General features: G+C 46.9%; 1 protein-coding gene across 1 annotated transcript in view; it reads right to left on the reverse strand.

Moving 5' to 3' along the window:
- IFT81 (intraflagellar transport 81) overlaps positions 1-24,646 on the reverse strand; it is a 1,594,755-nt gene that overhangs the window by 179,584 nt on the left and 1,390,525 nt on the right. The window contains exon 15 of the mRNA XM_069619559.1: positions 24,510-24,596. Coding sequence (XP_069475660.1) covers positions 24,510-24,596 — 87 coding nt within the window. The remainder of the gene's footprint in view (positions 1-24,509; positions 24,597-24,646) is intronic.

Genomic DNA, 24,646 nt, shown 5'->3' on the forward strand with positions numbered 1-24,646 from the left:
CTCTCGGTCTGCGCCATCTTTCGCCTCCTCTTGAACTGCCATGCTGAGTTAGCTCTCATGTCATGCGGCCTGCCTTGCTCCTCTTGTGCCCCACCTTTTATCCCTGTGGGGGAAGGGAAAGGGCGGTCAGGTGTGTGTGTGATTCTGTTCAATTGCCTGACTTTGCCTGACCCTTGATTGGAACATGTCAGGTAAAGGGCCCTGGTGTTAGTCAGTTGTCTTTCGTGTTGTGCCAAAGTGTTTGTGCCGGAAAAGGGGAGGGGGCATGATTTTGAATATCCTACATGGTAGGATGGGCAAAAGGTGTTGAAAGAAGGGGGATGCCTCATCTCACCCGTCAGTGTCCCACTCCTACTTCCCAATGACCTCCCATCAAGGTGATCCTCCCTCACTGGTCCACCCCCAGGAACTGGATCCAATAGCGATGGCCGTGTCCTGGCCATCTGGATGACAGATCCCCGAGGCCCAGCCAGGGGGACACCGTCAGGTTTCTCACACTAATCATATGAGTTTCCTGCAAACAGATAACACTCATTTCTGCACTCGCAATCTACATTTAGTGCCATGCTTCAGTGGGTCAGTGTGATAAGTAGAGCGAGTGGGGAGTGCAGGAGGTGGCGAGTGCAGGGCCATGAGGTGGGGCAAAGTTGCAGAGCGTTGGCTCTACCCCCTGAAATGGGCAATGGAAAAAGGGAAGTGAAAGAGCATCCTTGGAGGGGTATACCCTTCAGCAACACCACTTTCATATGTGACATTCAGCCCTCAATCAATTTCATCAAAATCCCCACACCTGTGGGATAGTCAGAATGTAAAAAGTAGAAACACATGATATTTTGAGGTAGGCATACATTTTGCTAATCATATGAGTTTCCTGCAAAAAGATAACACTCAATTCTGCACTCGGGACCTACATTTAGTGCCATCATGAAACACCCAGATATTTGGAAATCCACACTAATAGATGCTCACTTGCCCTACCCACTAAGGAAATGACATAACACAGCTGACAGAGGAATCAACTGCCCAGCCACTACTCCTTGCTACCTACTATAACATTACTTTACCACCTTCCAGCAGTATCTCAGTCAGCAAGAAAGCCAAGAACGCAGGCTTGATTTAGACTCCCTTCTCCTGGTGGTTATGTGTTGCACTCATATTCTTTTATTTAGTGTTCTTCCTAACATGCTATTCTTAGATAGTCTCTCGTTATTCTATATATATATATATATATATATATATATATATATATATATATATATATATATATATATTTATTCCTGTGGGATTTTTTCTGTCTGGGTAATTATCTTTCATCTTTTCCTGGCGTGGCCTCTCTTGTATATTGTTTATCCTATGGGCTTCTATTGTTTACCCTATGGGATTTTCTGGCCTTCTGTTCAGAGTTAGGTTCCACTCTTGGCTTCTTCGGTATTCAGGTACTTTCCCCTCTTCCCAGAGTAGTGATACACAACTTCTATTGCTCTCCCTCTTCAGGGTTTCTGTGATTCTTATTCTCACATTAATACAGTACAAGTTCATCCACATTGTTTTCAGATCTTTGTCATTTGTACTGGGAAAAGTCTCTCTTTGATTATCTAATGAGTCCCCTTTCAGCTTACCGTCTTCCCGTTCTCCCAGTTACCTTCAATGTTGCAGGGGAACGTCTTCAGGGCCTGTAAGCGCTTGGGACCTTCTCCTTCCATCGGTTTCCCTGTCTGCTCGCTTTCCACTGTGTCCACTTATTGCGAGTATCTTGCGCGTGCGCAGCGTACCAATACCGCTGTGGATAACAGCACTGTGTGCTGCTTCTTCCATGGGGTGGCGTCTGCGTCATTGGATGGACAACCTGCCCACCATGATTGCTTCATGGTCACGCCACCACCTTGTTGTGTGCTCCAGTCGCCTCGGCTTCTCGTTTCTGGCATTCGCTGGGTTTCCAGCGTCCCCTTCTGTTCAGAGCAGTTCTGAATCGCGCAGGCTCTGTGGCTCGCGTCAGCTCTGCCTCCTTCCCGTGTTCTGCTTCCAGGGAGCCTCCCCTGCCCCTGTCTGCATTCCTGTAACGCTCACCTGACTCCCACGGAAGCGCTGGCCTGGTTCGCGCTGCTGTGACCTCTTCTAAGGTGATGCACAGGGTTCGGAAGACGGACTGGACCGGGCCCCCCAAATCTGGCTTGTTTGGCTCGCAGAAGTATCCTTCTGTAGGCGAAAATAGGGGATTAACTGTCTGCGGGGTAATGCAATCGGCCTCCCACTTTCCCCTCTCACCCTCCTCGAAACCCTTCTGTGATTCCTCGTAGCGTCTCACCTTAGGGTCTGGAAGGACGAGCTCTCCATCCTGCTTCTGATGCAGGGGCGCGTTGGTATCCAGTTACTTCACTGGATTTTCGGATTGGTGAGAACCAAACTTGCTTGGCTTCCAGGTAAGTTTTTTGATAAGAGGTTCCCCTTGTGTCCATGCATTAATGTACTAATGCTAGTGTCTTTTTCCCCATAGGGGCCGGGGTACGGAATGCCGGGGAACAGGCACCGACCCGAGATGAGAGGTGAAATCCTTGTAGAAATCAGGTAAGTCTTTAATGAGCGTTTTTTGGTAATGTCTTTTCATTCGCTCATTAACGCTGATGTCTCTTTTTCCCCTTAGGGGCCGGGGTCCGGAAATGCCAGGATGCGGCGCGGACCCGAAATGAAGAGGGAATGAATCAACAGGTAAGTCTTAACATGGAGATTTAGCTTTCCTTATCCCCGTCTCTCTCTCACCTTTTGTTCTGGTCTTTTTCTCCCTAGGCGCTGGGGCGTGACTGCGAATCCGGATGATCGCTGCTGAACATGGAGGCGCCCTGTAAAGGTGAGTGGAATGCGGCGCTGCAGCGATCAACGCGATGAGCTTTTAAATAAAAGTCTTCCTTTTCAGGATTGTCGGCGAGATGTCTCCGGGATGCGGATTTAGCAGGTAAGGACTTTTCCTTCTTCTGTTCTCTTCTTCTCTTCCTTTTCAGGTGATCCAGGATGCTGGCAGGCGTGGCAGAAGTCGGGATGCAGGAGCAGACACGGTGAGCGTCCAGCTGCTAGATGCAGAACAACGCGAAGCACGTGTGGCTGTTCGGGTGGGGTTTAAATAAGTTCCAGGTATGTATCCTTCCTCCAATCAGGTATGTTTCCTTCCCCGACCACGCCCGGATGGTAAATTAGTCCCACAGGTAAAGTAGTTCCTTCCAGGCCTCAAGGAGGCCGGGATCCTGCAGCATTGTCTGCATCAGGTAAGTGCAGCCAAGCACTCCCATAATGAGCCTGGCGCCTATGGCGCCAGGACTGATGTCTTTTATGAGCCTGGCGCCATAGGCGCCAGGACACTGTCCAAAGGGCCCCTATATGGGGTTTCTGGGTTCTTCCTTGGGGACTGGATGTCCGCTTTCGGGGACGCAGGGCTTGAACCAGCTCCCCGGGAGCGGGCATCATGACAATTCCTCTCTCTTGCCGATTTGTTTGGCATGTCCTCCCCGTTCAACATCATTGTAGTTAATTAGGGATTGTTTGTTAAAGAGACAACTTCTCTTTCTTCCTGGTAATTGTCTCTTCAGCCACGTCTGGGAACCAGCAATCATGTTGTGTATTAGATAGTCCTGTATATGCCATCATGTGGTTTAGGTTAGGGAGTTCATCACAGGAACGGAGTCCTTGTCCCCTACAGGGCAGTCTCTCCTGGTCGAGTGTCCGAGGGGTCAGAAATGGAAGCCAGACACAAAGTGGTCATGTTTTTGGTTAAAGACTCATTTAAATGAAAATGGGTTGGGAAAATGTCTCTCTTGCCTGATTCCAAAGTTGAGTTTCCCTACTTAAAAACCAAAAACAAAGGATCCGTCTGTGTCAGGATGTCAATTGAAAAGCGGTCCTCGTGTCCAAAACGTCCAATCCTTACCCTCACACAACAAAACTATAAAGTGTGAAAGGGAATGCCTTCAACCTGATACTGGCAAAAAGTTTTCACAACTGAAATTAGAATAGCTCCAGCGAAAATGTTCGCCAGGGTGAAAGAACTTGCATGCAGAGGGTGGCTCCCTTCCCCAGGATTCTTAAATGGGATGGCAATCTCTTTTTTTACTAACAGTTCCTTTGTATCTCACCTTGATTCACAATGTTCCTGTTAGGCAACAAGTTCTGTAACAGTCTTTCTTGAACGCAAGTTTCTCCTTTGTCTAGCAAACACTGTCTTTCTTTAATATTTCTTGTAGCTTTGCAAATGATGTGGTAAACGTTCCTGCCAGGACTCTTTATGCAATTCCAACTGCCTGGTGTACTCACCTGCCAGGACTTCTCATGTGTTTCACAGATCCTTTGCCTCACCATAACTGCATACACCGTTTTTGACTCGGTATATCTCTCTGCTTTAATATTTGTTCAAACTTTGCCCCACACTTGTATCTCATGCATTCGTATCTCATTGGGGTTGGATCAGTACTGTGTCCTTTCTGAAATCAAACTATCTTCTTGTAGTTTCTGCATTAGCAATCTCATCACATTCAAATTTTTGTGAGCGTGGTTGCCGGAATGCCCTGGTGTCCCTACATGCTTCGGGTTGACTCACTGGATCTCAGCAGCATCCCCGGTCTGTTTCATGCTTCTGAGGCATGCTTTGCTGCTCGCTTTCCACTCTGGATTGTGCAGACGTCCTTCTGGCTTCCCTTGCGGCTTCACAATCACACGCCTGCTTCCCTTTAGGTCCTGGTATGTAGAATGCTGCCTCTTCGAGCTGCCAAGTGCCCAGGAACTCTCTCACGGCTCCTGGCGTCTCCATGGCACATCCTGCTAATGCACTGTGTTTCTCCTTCTGTCTCGGCGGACTCCTCTGCTCTGCCACACTGGACTCCTCTGCTCTGATCTGCCACATGCCTTCCACATTCGGAAGCCTCTGCATAGGAACAAACGTCATCTCCTGCACTGCCACACTGAGTCAATGTCCCGCACAGAGGTGATTCTGTAGAACAACTAGTCTGCACATTGAGCTTTAGGCTCCTGTTACCTTGTACCAACTCCTTCATCTTCCTCGTCTCAGTACTTGGGTGATTATGGGAGTTGGAGTCCATGGGTGTCATTGGACATATAGTGTTTTTCTCAGTGGTTTTACATGATAGAAAAGTTTCACATAAAGGTATATCAGAAGCAAAAAAGGGTTTTGTTGGAGCTTTGTGCGTTTAGCTCATAGATGGGGGTTTGACCTAAAGAATATTGGAAAGAGTGTTTTGTACTTCCTATACAAGGGGGCACAAACAGCTAACAGGCCATTAAGGTCTTGCTCATGGGAAAGCAGAGTAAGTCCTGACATCTCCCTGGTAGTTGTCTCCTCCCATGTGATCCTCCCTCCTATAGCCACTCCAAGGGTCAAGCTCAGCATGCCACATGGGAGGAGGTCACCGCCAAGGAATTTGTGGTGACTCCATTAGTTTCATCGCAGGTACCACTTGCCTCAACCGTTGGGGAGGGTGTTGCGGAGCAGGCTAACCTCTCTACTCTCACCGGTCAGGTGGGGAGGGGGGACTGCGATCTCTCTTGGGGAGAAGGGGCAAAATTCCTCCATTCATCACATAAGATAAACTATTTTGTTTTGGGTAGAATCCAAAACACCCATGTTGTCATGATGCCCGCTCCCGGGGAGCCGGTTCAAGCCCTGCGTCCCCGAAAGCGGACATCCAGTCCCCAAGGAAGGACCCAGCAACCCCATATAGGGGCCCTTTGGACAGTGTCCTGGCGCCTATGGCGCCAGGCTCATAAAAGACATCAGTCCTGGCGCCATAGGCGCCAGGCTCATTATGGGAGTGCTTGGGTGCACTTACCTGATGCAGACCATGCTGCAGGATCCCGGCCTCCTTGAGGCCTGAAAGGAACTACTTTACCTGTGGGACTAATTTACCATCCGGGCGTGGTCAGGGAAGGATACATACCTGATTGGAGGAAGGATACATACCTGGAACTTCTTCCAAGGCTATTTAAACCCCACCCGAACAGCCACACGTGCTTCGCGTTATTCTGCATCTAGCAGCTGGATGCTCACCGTGTCTGCTCCTGCATCCTGACTTCTGCCACGCCTGCCAGCATCCTGGATCACCTGCAAAGGAAGAGAAGAAGAGAACAAAAGAAGGAAAAGTCCTTACCTGCTAAAACCGCATCCCGGAGACATCTCGCCGACAATCCTGAAAAGGAAGACTTTTATTTAAAAGCTCATTGCGTCGATCGCTGCAGCGCCGCATTCCACTCACCTTTACAGGGCGCCTCCATGTTCAGCAGCGATCATCCGGATTCGCAGTCACGCCCCAGAGCCTAGGAAGAAAAAGACCAGAACAAAAGGTGAGAGAGAGAAGGGAATAAGGAAAACTAAATCTCCATGTTAAGACTTACCTGTTGATTCATTCCCTCTCCATTTCGGGTCCGCGCCGCATCCTGGCATTTCCAGACCCCGGCCCCCAAGGGGAAAAAGAGACATCAGCGTCAATGAGCGAATTAAAAGACATTACCAAAAAACGCTCATTAAAGACTTACCTGATTTCTACAAGGATTTCACCTCTCATCTCGGGTCGGTGCCTGTTCCCCGGCATTCCGTACCCCGGCCCCTATGGGGAAAAAGACACTAGCATTAGTACATTAATGCATGGACACAAGGGGAACCTCTTATCAAAAAACGTACCTGGAAGCCAAGCAAGTTTGGTTCTCACCAATCTGAAAATCCAGTGAAGTAACTGGATACCAACGCGCCCCTGCATCAGAAGCAGGATGGAGAGCTCGTCCTTCCAGACCCTAAGGTGAGACGCTATGAGGAATCACAGAACGGTTTCGAGGAGGGTGAGAGGGGAAAGTGGGAGGCCGATTGCATTACCCCGCAGATAGTTAATCCCCTATTTTTGCCTACAGAAGGATACTTCTGCGAGCCGGACAAGCCAGATTTGGGGGCCCGGTCCAGTCCGTCTTCCGAACCCTGCGCATCACCTTAGAAGAGGTCACAGCAGCGCGAACCAGGCCAGCGCCTCCGTGGGAGTCAGGTGAGCGTTACACATGTCTTCCCCACACCTTAATCCCCAATACCCTTCACCAAACCCTCATTGCCAACACAAACCCCTCCCTGCCCCGTTGTGGTTTGCAGTCCACCTTTCGTCATCGGAGTGGCACCATGACTGGTGCAGCCCTGGGAGCGGCTTGGGGGCATGCATGCCACATATCCCTCAGAAGGAGTGGATGAAACAGAACTGCCCATTTCACTGCCCTGGACGTCCTACAGGGCGACGGTAATGGCCCTGGATATGCCCTCATTGTTATATTGGCTCACACAATTCCCACACTCTTCGGCTCATAAGGGTTTTACTAGCAGTGCCCTCAGAACCACAGCGACAGTTGGTCCCGGGAAGTAGACACCTGCCTACTTGCTCATGAGCTATGCGCTCCATACTGCCTTACCGCTGTGTGAGCCTCTCGCAGATGGCATCCACAGTGTATTGTGGCACTGGCCTGGGATGGAGGTGCCTTCCCTGGCTGCCTGACACCTGCTCACCACGTCCCTCGAAATAGTTATGCAGTGATTTGGTGTCCATCTTTTCTCCTGCCACGAGGTGTGCCCTGCTAGCCATGGGGATGTAAGTGCAACATTAGGTGGAAGTCACGCTACACAGAGGCCTTACGGCTACTGATCTGTTGCACCTCTCATTTGTTTGACCCAGCCATCTACAACTTTTGCCTTTGTGTCATACGTTACGTGGATGGCAGCTATTTGGTGTATGTGTTCTTATACAGGTGCTGGGAATATACATTGTGAATGGGTGACTGTCCATGATACTTACTGTGCCATGGTTATTGGTTTTGTGCTACATGAGGGCCTCCTCCTTGTTCATGGTGTGTCTTTTAGTGGGTTCACACCGGCCCACTGATGTACTATCCCAAGATGTTACATGTGTTGCTTCTGCATTAGCCGAGTGAATTTCTGTGTGGTGACTACAAGCGTGTCTGTTGACATTCCATTGTTTTTATGCAGAGGGCCCATGATTCACTCATGTACTCACTGGGGTCTTCCTGGCTGCTGTCTCCCACCTCAACCATACCCACGCTCTCCAGGCCTGCATGTGTAAGATGCTGCTCATTGTCTCCTCCCATGGTGTGTGCTGCAGTGGGGTCCACAGTTCCTCCACCTGTGGCTGCTGTGTCCTTATCCACACTCTGGCTTTTAGGATGAACCAGTGCTTCCATATGTCATCACAGTCCCCATGGGACATTTCCAATAGCTGCCACCGTGTCCCTTATTTCCCTCCAAATGGCATTCCTGCACCAGGAGGACGTCTAGCGGTTGTGTGACCAATACAGCTCCTCTGCATGGGCCACCACCTCTGTTTGCTCAGTGAATTTTGGGTCTTCTCTGGCACATTTCTGGCACCTTCGCTTTGCCTACAGACATGTTTGGGGTGTCTTGTGGGCTTGGATGGCAATTCATTAATGGTGATTTTGAGTGGATTGAGATTTTCAAGATGGCCATCACTGATCTTCACGTTTGTGTCATGATGGATTGCCATCAGCACCAATGATGTCGGCAGATTTTATGTTAGGTAATTCTGCCGATTTATGGCGGTAACGGTAATGCTGCTGTAAATTGGCCGATTTACCATTCAGAATTGATTTTCAGCAGTAATTCCGCCGGAAAGAAGAACAAATGACTTACCCCTGGTAATGTTCTTTCTGATGCATCTTCCTCCCACAGATTCCTCATCTTAGATATATTGGTATCCTGCTTTGCAGTCTCAGAAAATTGACAACAGCGGGTGCTACACGGCATCAGCGTCGATGTCCCCTGATGGTTACCATTCACGTGTCCGGACAGGACATCGATGATAGCAAACATAGCACGCACCTCACCCACACACCTCAGTTCCTAGTTTTTTCTTCTCTCCCCGTGATGATCCATCTTGAGGAGAGTAATGAAACCTTGTATGGGTGTTGAAAGAGAGAAGAATAAGAATTTGCTCTTAGTCAGAGGGATAGGCTAGGAGGATGAGGAAACCATGGGAGGAACATCCATCAGAAAGAATATTACCAGGGCTAAGTATGTGTTCTTCTAATGGATTGTGCCCTCTGTGGGGAACCGGAAGAAGGAGCCAGACTAAGTACTGGCATATTCAAGGGTTTTTATTCAAACAATAAGGAAAAAGCCCTGCTGTTATGGGCAAAGTTCCCTGCCTAACAAAAAAAACTAAGGGGGCTCGTCAAAGTCCAAAAGAAATAGTCCTTAGTCCAAATCCTAATAGCTAACTGGCCGTACCACCTAGAAAAAAATAAAAGAAAGAGGCCGAAGCAATAGCCTCAGTCTTTGGCTTCTGCCTGGCCTAACACTTGGATCCCTTTTCCAAGAAGAAGGTTTTTTAAAAGTTCAAAGCTCTGGATCTCTTTCCATACAGTTCAGCAATTTCTCGCAGTACAGTCTTCCGCCTCTCTGCAGGTCCTGTATGCCAGGTTTTCAAGTATTTACATATACTCCATATGGTTTCCTTTTCTCAGGAATGACAAGGTTTTCTTAACACAATTTCAGCATTTTCCACTTGGTGCTTGACAGACTGTCTTGAAACACTGGAAACCTCCAAGTTCTCGATCCTCTCAATTATGTTCACTATATTTCGTGCTTTCAGGACTCCCCAAGGTCCTCTGGCCCTCTGTCTGGCTTGCTTTAGCAGGGCCTCTGTGGGGGCATCGTTCCATTTGGGTTTTGTTGGCTCCCGTAACCCCGGTGGCTTTCCCAGCCACTTCTATCACTTTTTGCCCCTCTCAGCAGCAAACTCTTTGAGAGGGTTCACTTCCCTTCTTCTGCTTGGCAGCTAATGCAGAGATCAGGGGTCCGATTTCTCTGCTGCAGTTTGGTCTCGTCAGAGGTTAACGGGCCGCAGACCCACCATGGCTTCCGTGAGGTCACGCCACCCGGCGAGGCAGTCCCTTTACCATCTCCATTGCTCTCCCGACCTTGGCTTCTTGGTCTGTCACCTTAGGAAGGAAAGAGGGATGAACCCTGCAAACAACCTTCTCCTTCAAGAATACCTTGAATGTTGAATGGTAGCTTGCAGGATAGGGCTTGTAGTTCACTAACCCTACGAGCACAAATGATAGCCACTAAAAAGATTGTCTTCCATGTTAAAAGCAGGAGAGGACAGGAATGGAGCGGTTCAAATGGCGCTCCCATTTGAAATGTAAGAGCCAGATTGAAATCCCAGGATGGAACCAGAAATGGAGCCAGCGGGAAGGTATTTATTAATCCTTTCAGGAATTGTATTGCAATTGGTATAGTAAGGGTGCAGAAAAAGGAGACTGGCACACATGTGGCATGGGGATTGCTATAGACATTTATAAGTCAAGAAAATAAAGTGAAAATCTAATTTACCCTAACTCAAAGAGGGGTTTTCCTGCCTCAAGGAAAACACTAGGGGTTTGGTCAGAATATCCATGTAAATCAATAGTCTTCCGTCCCTTACACCTAAAACTAAAGTAGATCTTCTTGGTCTAGAAGAATGACTCCCTTCTTATGGACTGGTGATAGAAGTTCACTTCTAGGCTTTGACTTAGGGGAATGACTCCCTTCTCCCGGTCAAAACTGTCCTCCAACACAAAAGGCAATGTTCAAGCACTTTTCCTTGGCAGACCCACTGCCTATCTTTTGTATCAGACAGTCTTTATAAAACTTTGGTTGCCAGGAGAATTACTCCTTTCTCCTGGTCTTGGTTACCAGGAGAATAACTCCCTTCTCCTGTTAACTTAGCTTCAGAATTTGATACAACCAGGGGGAATGATTCTCTTGCCCTGGTCTCTTTCAAATTGATTTCACAGTTCAGCAATACCAGGTGGAATTACTCCCTTCCCCTGGCCTCTCTTTTACTTCAATATCACAGTACAACAATATCACGGGGGATAACTCCCTCCCCCTGGTGAGCAAAGAGTTTCATGTCCTTTCGAGTTGACCAAGAGAATGCCTCTCTTCTCCTGGCCTGGTTTGTCACTTGGCCTGGGGGAATGACTCCTTTTTCCCATGTTTCTTGGACCTGGTATCAGGTATGGACCACGAGGGGGGGAATGACTTCCCCTGGTCTACGCACCACCTAGCTTTAAACAGACAGTTCTCAAATGTTAAAAGGGTCCACGGCCCCGGCTTCTCCTCTTCTGTGATTGGCCTCACATGGTGTCCATCTCTACTAAGTACTTCAATGAGGAAGATGACTCGTGTAACTATCTGATTTCGGGTCCCAGACCCTGGTTTCTCTCTCTCTCTTCGGTTTGGCCTACTTGGTTCACTATCCTGCCAAGTATGACCATACGGAAGATACCTTGCTTCTTGATTTGTGTCCCAGACCCCAGTTTCTCTAACTCTTCAGTTCGGCCCCCTTGGCTTACCCTCCTGTCAAGGACTGCAATGAGAAAGATGCCTGGTCATACTGCTCTGCGTTGGGTCCCAGACCCTTGGTTCTCTTCTTTGGTGGCTAGTGGGTTCTTCCTGACTACTACGACAACGAAGATTCCCTCAGAGGCTTGTTCATTATTTTACAGGGTCCCCGACCCTTCTTTGGTGGCTAGTGGTATTTCCGGCCCCACTAGAGCCCTTAGGTACATTCTGTGATGAATCCCACGGACTCATCCTTGATTTCCCGGCGGTGACCTCCTCCCATGTAGCCATGGGACGGCAGCCGCTACCTGATTCTGACCCTGGAGGTGGTTATAGGAGGGAGGATCACATGGGAGGGGACATCTACCAGGGAGAGGGGATGATTCCATTGGATGATTCGCTGTATTTCCTCTCTTTTTCCCAACAAAGACCCTTTAACAGTTAAGTTCTTGAGGGCTTGTATTCACCCCTCAATTCCCCCTTATTGTGAAAATCAAAAACTCCTTCCTTTAAACACTCACAATACACATACATCATCTTTTTCTGACATTTCTTTAGGTGAAGTTTTTGAATATCATAATGGAAATCCCATTGCAATAAAGACTAGCGTGCAGAATATTTGTTTCATTCCAACTAAAGTGCCTGGGACATTTAAGAATGGCAACCGCAGTATCCAACAAGGCAGTACAGGGTAGAACCGGGGTAGAGAAGACAGACACATTCACGTGGGAGCTTTCAAACTCCAGTTACAGATCCTGGCGTGGCATTAAAGAAGGAGAGGCGCAACAGGCATATCTGGAGGACCACGGGAGCACCGGGAAGCACAGCGGAGCTCTTGGAAGTGCGGTTCGTAATATGAAGCAGCATTCTCCTGTCCAGGCCCCCGAAGGAAGCCAGTGAGTGACTGCGCGCTGCAGGAAATGCTGAAGAGACGTCCACATTCTGTGAGAAGCCAATTCAGGGAAGAAGCTTCACCGCAGAGTCACGCCATAAATTGAGGATGCCACAAACTACAGATGAGTCGGCCCAGAGCCATTGGGTATCCCGAAGTGTACCGACAAACAGGCAATCAAGTGAATGAATCCTAAGAAACTGATATTTTAGGCAATACTCAAAGGCGATTTAAAGGCAGACAAACTTCAATGGTAAATCCATGTTTAAAAGAAAGAAGATTGGAATACTGACAAGAAAAAGTACAGCAACAAAGCCTGAACAAATACATATGCATGGGAAGATCCTGCACAGATTAAATTTAAATCCCTATGCATCATCCACAAGAATGTCTGGGCCCGGGGACCACACTATCTTCAACTTTATCTCACTAAATACTCTCCCTCTAGACCACTTCGCCCCTCTGGCACCAAGTCTGTGGGAAAAGCGTTTTGCCAAATAGAGGGAAGTGGGTCGCTCACTTTCCTCTGCGGGCTCCCTCCTTTGGAACAGACTCCCCCTCCCCCTATGCTTTGAGCAGGATCTTCTCAAATTCCGGAAGCTCCTTAACACTTTCCTCATTTCCTCCTCCTTCCCTCCATTTCTACTCTGCTAATCCTACAGTTGCTGATTCAGTGTTCTTTGGCCCTTATGCATCTTCGGGGCCTTGACCTCCCACACCAATTCTTCCCAGCTCCTATCTATCTACAGCACTTTGTATCTGCACACCCTCTGCTCTGGAGACTCACACATCTTGAGGCCCAGGCCGTGTAGCACTGAACACTCCTGGCACTTCCCTCCATGGCCCACCCACGTACCCGGACTCTGCAGCATTTACCCCCTCTTCCCTCTTCCTTTCTGCACTTGCACATTCTGAATTCTCACAAGATACAGTAGGTTCGTGCCTCTACCTCTTCCCGCTCTGCTCTTAAATATTGTATTATAATGCATTTCCCGCACTCCATCCCTCCCTGCCCTGTGGGCGCTTTGAAACAGTATATTCTTATTGCATTAGCGCCTAACAAGCAAACAATAAATAAATAAATACATAAATAAATAAAATGTGGGAGAGAGCTGAAACAAGTGTTACCCCAAGTCCACATTGGACAGAACAAAGTAGATGCTGATGTGATATATTGAAAGTAATATTGAAACCAATAAAGACGTCCTGGTAAAGAGAAGGCACCAGGCAGCTGACATTTGGGAAAAGATACCTGGCAAGTGAGTACACCAGGGGATCTGTAATACCCCAGAGGAAGGAGGATTCCTGGCAGAGAAGTATACCAGAGGATTTAAGGAGGCCATAAAGAGAAGTCCTGGCAGTCAAATATACCAGGCATTTGAAACTACATTAAGAACCTTAACACTCAGGGAAGAAACCTGGCAGGGGGGTATACCAGGGAATACGAAGAGCCCCATGAAAGGATTCCTGGCAGTGGAGTACACCAGGCAATCCACCAACGCAGAAAAGTCGTCCTGGCAGGGAAATTTACCATCCATTTGGAAAACTGTGGGAAGTTACCTGGCAGGGAAATATACAAGGGGATCTAAAGAATTTATAGAATGATTTCTGGCAGAGGAGTATGCCAGACAATCCACCAGAGTTGTACAGGAATGTTTACAGTGATACAAAATACCTGGCAAGGATGTGTACCAGGGAGTCTTGAAAGTACATGAAAGAAGTTCGGATATGTAAATACACCAGCCAAACGTTTAAGTTTACAGACCAAGAAACCCTGTGAATCCAATATAAAGAATTGTTGATCAAGAAAAAACACTTTTGTAACAAAGGCATTGTTGGATGCTTTGGGAAATATTATGTAAAAGCCTCAACGAAACTGTTGTTTAAAAGACAGTTTTATTCATCCTACAGAATATCCAGTGGAAGGGAACCATACTCTGGTTTCAAGGAGTTCTCCTTTAGGAGTAGGCCTTTATGGGATGTATCTTCATATTTTGACCATGAACATTTTGAACTAAACATAAGTCAGAGACATTTCCTTGCACCCTTAGTTGTTTGTTTCTAGTGTGAGGGTCAGTTTAGAATGTTTGGACACAAGGACAGCTTCTAAGTTACTAACTACTTAACTCAGACTGATTTGTTTTTGAGTTTCTTAGGTAGGCAACCTCCTGCTTTAGGATAGGGCTAGAGAAGCGTTTTTCAAACCCATTTCTATTAAATAAAATGATGAATAATGAGAATATTACAACTTTGTGCCCGCCTCTCATTTCTGACCCCTCACAATTCTTTGGACTCAGCCCACCTTTGTTCTTGTCCCCTCCGGGTGTGTAATATCTCCCATTATCTGTTTTGGGAGACCTGTACCTTACCAGGGTTTCTAAAGACTGTTAGGTGTCGTGTTGCTCCCTGGATTGGGTACGGTGTTCCCCTCTGGTGCGCGGTACCTCTTCAGCTTGATCGATAGCTTTTCAGGTTTCTCGCCCAGTCCTGCTTCTACAGACCTCACTGAGGACTCCCCCAGACAATTGCCGGCATCGTTCTCCTTCCAGTAACGGTTCAGCCTTGGACATTCCCACTCTGGGTCTGCTTCACTGCTGTGGCTTTTCTCGGCTGGTCTCGCTTCGGTTGCGGCAGTGTGACAACGTTCAACGTTGCAGTTTGCTTCTACTCGCCTTTCCTCCATCCTTCTTCGCCAGTCTGCTCGTGTGAACCCTCTGATGGAGAAGCTTGGCCGATTGCTTCCTCTCTGATTGGAAGTCCTTTGTTGATCTTTATACTTTGTTGCCAGCCGTGTTGGGCCTGGCGGTGAACGTCCTTTATCCTTTTCTTGTATTTTTGTACCAGGACTTCATGGGGCCAACACGTCCCAGTACTTGAGTGGTTCGCACTCCCGCTATTCATCCTCATCCCAGTATTTTCAACTTGGCACCAATACATAAAGGTGGAATCAATATAGAAAGTACTAGAAGTGATGGGGCCTGAGGAGGCGGCTATGTGTTGGTGTACTGTGAGGTGCTACACCCTGCACGGTCTCCCTTCACGGCAGGTGGGGAGCTCCCTCCCATGAGATCCTCCCTCGCAAAACCCCCTTGGGGGTGGGGGGGCAGGTGTACTATTGGGTAGCAGCCGCACCTCACTAACCTCATGAGAAGGGGCTCCCTCCTGGGGAGAAGTGACGATGTGTAACAATTCATCACAGTATCTTAAGAGCCCTTTTCCGGCGTGCGTTTGAATATTGATAACGCTGTAAAGTATCCCTTAGCGATAACTAACCGCAGTACTGGATGGGCTAGGTGCAGTAAAAAAAGAAAACACTGCACATTGTAAGGGTGTAGAAGTAGGAGACTGACACAGGTGGCATGCTTTTGGCTATACATTTCGTAGATCAAAATAAAAGGAACACCCCTATAAGTCCCTATTTCTAATAGGGGTGTACCTGCCTCAGCCTCAAATAAACTAAGAATTCTGTCAGGAGGTCCGTCAAAACCAAATAGTCCACCGTCGTTTCAAAACCTATTTCCTTCCCTTACACTCTAAATCAACTAAAGAAAAAGGTGTGATCTTCTTGGTCCACAAGAATGGCTACCTTCTTCAGGACAACAACTCAAAGTTCACTTGTAGGAAAAAGAAAGTGATCTTCAAGGGCACAACACAAAAAGTCTCAAAAAGGTTCGTTGGATTGACTCTCCCCCTAGGCACATAGAACAAAGTATTGTATTTTCACAGTGTTAGGGGGATGACTCCCTCCCTTTAACCTTTCTCAGGTTTCTCAGTGCTTTTCCCAATGCCAGGATAAATAACTTTCTTTCCCTCGCCGTTCTCAGGTTCTTCAAAATGCCAAGTGAATGACTCCCTCCCTCTTGGCTTCTTTTACAATGTTCGCAACACCTGGGGGAATGTCTCCCTTTCCCAGGTCTTTCTCAGACTTCTCACAGGGCCAAGAGAATGATTCCCTTCTTTTGGCTTCTTTTGCAGTGCCCACAACCATCAGGGGGAATTACCCCACCCCACCACAGTTCTTTTTAGCTTGGTTTCACCACCAACATGGCTTACCACTATCACAATGAAGATTAATGTCTGCAACACCGTGTCAAGGGTAATACTTTCTTTCCCCTTGCTCTCTCTTGGATTCACAGCTAACCTGGTTCACTTCTCTGCCAGGGACTGTGACTATGAAGATCAGCAGGGATGCACTATATTGCTTTTATGGGTGCGGGTCCCAGACTCACACTTTATGTTCTCTATGCATTCACCTGGTTTACTCTCCTGCTAGGTACTGCGACTATGAAGAATACTATGGATGCTTTTTTTCTCACCAACAAAAGTTCCCCTCTCTCTTATCTCAGGGTCCCAGACCCTATATTCACAGCTGTGTTGCTTTTCCCAGTCTCTTAACCACTTGGTTGGAGCCCCAGCACCTTCCCCGGCACCAGCGTACCTGTTCTCCCAGTCCGTGATGATCTTGGAGTTTCGTGGCCGCCTGAGGTCTGCCATGGGGCTCATGGTGCTCGCCTGAGCTTCGTCTGGTCTGTGGCAGCTTCGCAGCACCAATATTCCTCCTGGTAGTGGTTGTGCTACCCAGGCTTCAAGACTTCCTGGAGCCTTCTCCTGACAGCCCGCCATCCCTTCTTTTCACTGGGTCCCGGCTCTGGACCTTCTGGTCCTTTCGGCTTCTTCTGCTGTGTCCTGGTCTTCACACAGAACAGACTCTTGCGGTTCCTCCAGGGAGGACTGATTCCACTACAAAGTCTGTGTTCCCTTTGTCTTCCATAGTTAGAGTTAGCTGTTTCAGATTGTCTGGTCTGCTCACTTTGGTTCCACAGGGTGGTCCTTGGTATTCTGCGCCATTTCCTCATCACAGTACTGAATTGACTAGTCTCCCAGGAGTCAACCGAGCTCTATTCATTTTAGTAATTTGGAAGGGGGCTCTACTTGGGTAGTCCCTACTCTTCCTAATCCCAGTACTTCTTATGCTGGTAGTATAACAAAAACATATAGGAACATTTGGAATGGCATTGGAGGGGGTTGGCGAGGAAGGTGGGTTAAGGTGGGCTTTGGGGGTACCATGCTCTCCCCAGGTCATCATTAATCGCATAAGGGGCTTCCCGTCCCATGAAATCCACCCGCTGAGTACCACCCCCTGGGGTACTATTGGGCAGCAGACTCAGCTCCGTGGCCTCATGGGAAGGGGCTCCCCCTAGGGGAGACGTGAAAACATCCAGGGATTCGTCACAACATGTAATGCAAAAAAAAAGGATCTATATCTTTAGCTCTACACCAGCTGAAAAACCTGTTCCAACGGCAGTGTGCTTTAGTTGCTGGTCTTCTAGACGAAAGCAACACCTGCAGAACATCTTCCAGAGGTCCCAACCTTTTAATCTTAACCTCTCGGACACCAAGTGTGTAGGTTCAGCGTTCTGATTCCTAGGTGAATACGACGTCCTCCCTGCTGCAAGAATAGATCCACTATCTGGGGAAGACAGAATGGAGGGCAGATGGACATGTCCAGAAGGTCTGGGTTCCACGTCCACCTGACCCACTCTGGGGCCATCAGGGTCATGGATTTCCCAAACCTCAACTTCCTGATGAAGGGTACTAGTGATAACGCGTATAGGAGTGAAAATTCCTAGTCCACTACAAACACGTCCACCCAGAGCATCTCTCTGAGGAAATTCCTTAGAGCAGAAAAGTTTGCACTTCCTGTTGATACTGGACCCAAACAGATCCACTTAAGGGGTTCCCCAGAGAGCAAAGCTCTATGAAAGGACTTCCTGAACCAATTCTCACTCTTGATAGATTGTGCTCTGTCTACTCAGAGCGTCCACCATCGTAATATCTTTCCTGGCTAAATGAACAACAGACAAAGATCCTGTTTTGTAGAGCCCAAAACCAGATCTGCATTGCCTCTTTGCACAATGGTAGTACCCTACAACTCCTCTTTTGTTAGTGCATGGCCACTGTGTTGTCCATCATTATCAGGACGTTTTTCCCCTGGATGGAAGGTAGAAAGGCCATCAGCACCAGTCTGATAGCCATCAACTCAAACAGGTTTATGTGCAGTCTTGATTCTGCTGGGTCTGCTCAGCGTCAGATCGCTCATGCGCACTACCAATCCCATGAGAGAGACATCTGTGACTATAGATATCTCCAGCCAGGGTTGCTAAAAAGGTTCTCTGATCATCACGTTCTCCTTGCAGGCCCACCACAGGAGATCCTATGCTACTATGTTCGGGACCTGAAGGTCAGTTATCTTGATTGGGATGTGAGGGCCCACTGGAGGGACCTCATGCTCAGATGGGCCTCTAGCACCAGGAAAATTGAGGATTCCATGTGGCCCAGCAACCTCTGAAAGTCAAAGGCCGTTAGATATTGGGCGTTTTTAAATCTCATTACCATCTGCAAGATATGTTGAGCCCGCAAGTTGGGAGGTCGTCCAGGTAGGGAAAGATGTGAATTCCTCCCCTCCTTAGATTCGCTGCCATCAACTTGGTAAAGACCATCAGGGCGGGAGTAAGCCTGAAAGAAAGCACTCGTGATTGATAGTGAGTACCGACAATGGTGAACATCAGATAATTTCTCTGCATGGGATTTATAGGCACATGCAACTAAGCCTCCCGAAGATCGAGTGACACCATCCAGTCTTGGAGCTGGAGGATGGGGCTGGGGTGTGGGGGATCTGCAAACCAGTGACCATCTTGAATTACCTTTAGGGGGAAAGACCCTGTTTTAAATGTTACTGTGTGACAAAGCCAGTACCCTGGACTTGTCGGTCCTACCATGGAGAAATATAGAGCCAGTCTTTACCCTGAGGCGGACTGTGGTAGTTGAGAGGGTAACAATTCCTGCCCCCCCGCCACCCTTGTACCAGTATGTTTTTGTGCAGTACAGACATGTTTCACTCCAAAACTCAAACAAAATGCTTGCCAGAACCTTTATTTCTCCTAGGAACAAGGTACCAAGCTTGGGTGACAGTGAGGAAAGAACCATCATCCTGCACCACAAGTCATCCACGCGGAGCAGCCAGAGACTGAAACCCAGCCAAGTAGGAGCAACCCGCTGGCGGTTCACACATCCAGACACACAGCAGCCAACACAGAGTGGATGGGAGAGGGGAGAGAGAGCGAGTCCACAAGAGAAGAGATGTGCATATGCTGCAGCAAGACAGACCCTATCATGCTACACAGAAGCAACTGCAAATATCCTTGGGCTACGAACCATACCCTAGACCACCAGTGACTAAATACCAGGGCAGATACCCCCAAACATACTCTTCTTACGCTAGGGACACCTGGACTAAGGCCCCCTAACACAAACATGAACATTGCGCTAACTGAGCTACCATTACAATGCCAAGAAGGGCCCATGCTCGGAAAAGGGGTGGGGCTAAGCCAATCATTCAATATCTTGTTTGTATGTAACCCCTCCCGCGTGGGAAAGATGGGGCCAGATTGACAGGACAAGCCGCGAAATGGGAGCAGGAGGGGAGAGCATTAAAAGGAGAGCAGGAAACAATACGTTGTGGGCTGTACAGTTGAAGTCAAAGGAGGTGGCAGAAAAAGAGACCAATAGGAAGAGGGAAGGGGAAGCGGAAGCGGAGTGTGGAGGTGATTTCTGGAGAAGGTGAAGTATTGGTTAGTGAATGCAAGTGGTACTGCAGTGTGGGTGTGTATGAAAGAGTGCGTGTGGTTTGGTGAGGTAGTGAATATGAAGTGTTTGAGACTGAGTGAAAGGCAGGAGACTGAGTAGGAGGTTGGTGGAGTAGTAGTAGTAGTGGAGGATCGAGCCGTACAGTGGCAGAGGGTGTAGTAGTATAGTGAAGGGAGGCGTAACATCAACGAATGGAGGTGAGGAATAGAAGGAATGAGACATTGGAGGGACAGAGAGGGAAGAGAGTAGATGCTGGTGGAGTTGGAGGAGGCTAGTAGTGAGAGCAAAGGAGAGGGCTCGGTGAATGTGAGCGTGGAAGTAGAAACACAGAGTCAAGCAGGGTGTCTGAAAGGCACAATTCCATACCCCTTTCACATACTAAAAACGGGATAGAGTAGGGACAGTTTAAGGAAGTTCCTGAAGGAGTTTAGATAAACAGGCATTCTACCTCTAGGTCGTCAGATCTAGTGTAATATAGATCTAGATAGTAGGGGCAAATATCCACCATCTATTAACCCGGTGTCAGAACCGACTTAGTTAGGGAGGAGGTGCTTTACTAGACGCTTGAACCATCTTTGAAGCTTAGAGTGTTTCGTATGCCATGCGTAACAACTGTCAAACACTAAGGAGATTGACGGATAACATTTTACTTTTTCATGAGATTAAGGTGAATAACAAAGTAATTTATAAAGAACATTTTTTCGTCACTTGGGTAGCTTGTGTTATTTACAATTTGGCATTACGTTCGATACCCACGCCTTTTTCCTTGCTTCATTTTGCATACTTTCCATTGTAAAAAATACATACTAGCAAAATATATTCTTTATTACACATTTTTGTGACTGCAAAATTACACCCACACTGCAGAAATTGTGCAGACACATTTATTTTTGTAAAGTTAAAGCTGAAAAGAGTGCACTGGCTTTTCTTCACAACTCAATGTTGTTGCCATTCAAATAGAAATTGTCTGATGTAAACTATGGCTAGTGGCAATAACTGGAACCCAGAGAATATACAATCAATGGTCTATTCTTTATTGACTTCTACTTAAACAAAAATCACATATCCATCAAATCCATCTAGACTGGCCTCTTTAGAATCAATTCTAAGGTTCCGACTAGGGGCTATGGGGCTGCTATTGGATGAGCATTTCTTATGAAAACAAAGGTAATCCCATGCTTTCCATCATTTCAGGTCTGACACCAAACTGGCCCTCCAGCAGGTTTCTTCACAGATCGCGGATTGCTCCCAGATGACACCAAGCCATTCCCTGGTGCCACCCCCTTTGATATCTTCTCGAGCTACTGACCTTGCAGCCTAGCCAATCAGAATCCTGATCCCGTCTCGAATTCATTGGTTGTTCTATCCTCCCATGTTCTGTCTTTTGGGTTGTATGATAGGGGAGGGAGCAGGTGGAATCACCACCATTTCCCTAGCATTCACTGCGGTGGCAGGTACTGCTATAACAGTTTAGTTCCACAAGCCTTCTTGGGGAGGTCTTATTCGGTCTGCAAGGAATCTACTGCCATTTCACGCACATGAGGATTATGTGTTGCTTGCAGGCTCTTGTCTTTGCACAGGGAATGCAGCCCCCCGCCCCTTTTAGTTTAGTTGCACCTGACCTTCCTCCACCGGTGTGTGCTCTGAGTTTTTCTCCCAAAACTGGAGAGCCACAAATGGGTTGCTTGTGATCCCTTTTTCAATTAACAGGAGATATGTTTGTAGTGTTCTAATGCCCTCCACTGGTTTCAATATTCTAGAATAACTGGCAAATTTAAAATGTTAAATTTTCCTTTAAATCTTCAACTGATTGGAGGAGTCCATAAAGATACAGCAAAGAAACCTGTGCATGCTTTATGCATAGCAACGGGGGTTGCGAGAGAAGTGTTTTGCACTTGGGAAGACTATACCATCCTTGAACACAGAGTGCACACCAGAAAGAGTAATGCAGATATGCTCACAATGTAACCAAACCACTATGGAAAGCGCAAACAGTCCGAGTTGGCTATTGTTGGGTCCACCTAGGAGTGGACAATACATGTCTGGAGGTACTCATGGGCCTTTTCGGGACGGCTAATAAATGTTAACAAGACAGTCTGCAGGAAACTCTAAAAAGCTAATTTATATAGTCTGGCTGGTTTATAAGGAAATCAGGGGAATGAACGACATGTCAAGATCTTTGAAATTTGCCAAAACCCGATTGTTCTTTTTGCCCCCTCCCAGACTCCTTCCAAAAACCTCAACATATTGGTAAGACTTTCATGAAGACGAGATGGAGCAAGCACATTGAAGAAAGTCTGCTAGTGCATTGTCTACAAGATGACAATGATAGGATACATATGTATGGGATATTATTGAGGAGGGTCAAGATTCTCAAAAACAATTATACAGTCCAAGGTCATGGGCTATATCATTGTTGAGAGGCAGAGGAAGGCAATATCCATTAAGAACCCACAGAGCAGTCAATATTTTTTCCTAGAAATACTGTACTGAAATTAAGTAAAGGCAGTTTTCAATTGTATACCTTTGTCAGCCTGGATGCAAGGTAAGTTGTCAAAATTAAACTGCTGCTTAGTTATACATTTAGTGTTATTTCAATGTGAGTGGTTGATGTAAACAGAAATTCTGTCATTGTGGATACTTAGGTTGTGTGACTGCTTGCAAAAACCGATGGGGTTGCTTGCCTGTATGCGACTCTCAGATCAGGCAGGAGTGATTTCTGTGTGTCAGCAAAGGGCAGCATGCCAATGTGTGGAGGACATCCATGCTGCTAAGCTGCTCTAGAGTGATGCTTGACGTCAGGTGTGTAGTGTGCACCTTCTTAGCAGATGGTTAGAGGCCGTGGATATATTTATTTATAAAGCACTAACAAATCCGTAGGCATTAGGGCGCATGACATTTAACATCAAAACAGCACTAGACCAACAAAACCAACTAGACCGGACCCACATAAAACACAAAAAATGAGTTGCTAAGCAAATAAAAAAAAACACGATCGCAGGGACGAGAAAGCAAAGAGTTGGTCACTTAAAGAGATTCATTGAGATTAGCTGGGGAAACTGTGGAAGCAGTATTTGCAATAAAATGTGTCCCCGGTATACAGCAGCTAGGTTTGCACTTTAAAAATCCCATAAGTACAAAGGTTGAAACCCAGCTTTTAGGACGGTGACATTATGCATAAAATATTGACTGGCTGTGACGTACAGTGTTGCAAGGGTTTTTGGTTTTCAGTATTTATGTGATGATTGCGGTAGGGTTCGGCCAATGTTTTCAAGCATGTAAAATGGCTGTGTTTAGCAGTGCTTGTCCATTATAGTCTATGATACAGAGATGTGCTGTCCGAGTGTTCACAAAAATAACTTGCTGCATGTGGAGCATATTACACAACATGCATATTTCTTTTGAACCACAGCTGCACCTTGTCCGTTAGCAGCAAAATAATGGAGTTTCCATTTTCATGATCTTTTCGAAGAGTTGAAAAATTGAGATGAACTCGTGATGATGTCAGAGAGGGGGCCTATAACAGGCAAAGGCTCAGATCCTTATTACTCTGAATTTTGGTGAAGCCGTTGCATGGCACTTTATCCTGCTCTATCTATCGTATGTGATATTTGAATAAGGATAAATGAAAAATGCACTGGCCCAATGCCATGTGGCTTGAAACTTAAATATTTAGCACAGTGAACGCTGAGAGTGTGAGGTCTGGTTTTCAGTGTTGCTGCAGTAAGTAATAAGTGAAGCCTCCATGTGCAATCATCAAATGGGCACAACACTCTCTACTTATCCCATATTTGGTGTAGCAGCACCATCTTTCCTGCCTCTTTCCTTGTATGCTGGTACCTGTGGGCCCTGAATTCATTGTATTCTGGTACATGTGGGCCCTGAATTCATAAAGGAAAGGGAGAATGCAAAGAAGAAAACAAGATCAATCCAACTATCCCCCACTGCAAAGAAAAACATGTGATCTTCGATTACCCCCACTCTAAAAATGTTTCAAACGTGCTCAGTTAACTGGATTTAAGTGAAGTTAATTTGTTAACGCTTTAGGCTCCTAATTTCGCAATATAAACCCCCCATGCTTAGCACCCCACTATCTCGTCTAGTTGTTTCGGGGTTGTAACTGGACTATCATCATCTGCAGCATGGAGGCTTATCCAACCAAGCCATCAAAAAGCGCTAGCTTTACAGGACAAGGCATTTCCTGAAAAGCTAGTACCAGACTAAAATGAGCTTTCTGTCATGATTCAAAAACCGCAGCCTCTGAGATGTGCTGACAACATTTAAGGAGCTAATTTGCAATGCTAAACTTGCCTTCTAAGAATGATTCTTCTGCAGTGCTTAGAGATAATGTCTCAAGTAAAATAAACACTAAACAAGGAAAATTCATTCTGCCGGGGTTTTATCATTGACAGGATTTAACTGAAACTTGGAAGCATAAGTATTGCCCCCTCCAGCAGGCAATAGATAATATGTTAGTTGGTCATTTCACCCTGTTGAACACAATGAGAGTGTTGGGGACAAAAACAACAGGTGTATTATTTGTTACAATTTGCAGAATAAATATATGCAGCATGTATTGATTACCTGTTCCAGTTTGGACCGATTGCTCTCCAGGCCAGCAGCACAGCTGTCATATTGTGCTTTCTTTTCATCATACTCTTGGGTTAATTCCTAGTGTAAAAAGGGCAACGGGTCACGTAAATGAAAAGTGCAATCCAGCC

Source organism: Ambystoma mexicanum, chromosome 10, assembly GCF_040938575.1.
Source record: "Ambystoma mexicanum isolate Mex_15411 chromosome 10, UKY_AmexF1_1, whole genome shotgun sequence".
NCBI classification, from domain to species: Eukaryota; Metazoa; Chordata; class Amphibia; order Caudata; family Ambystomatidae; genus Ambystoma; species Ambystoma mexicanum.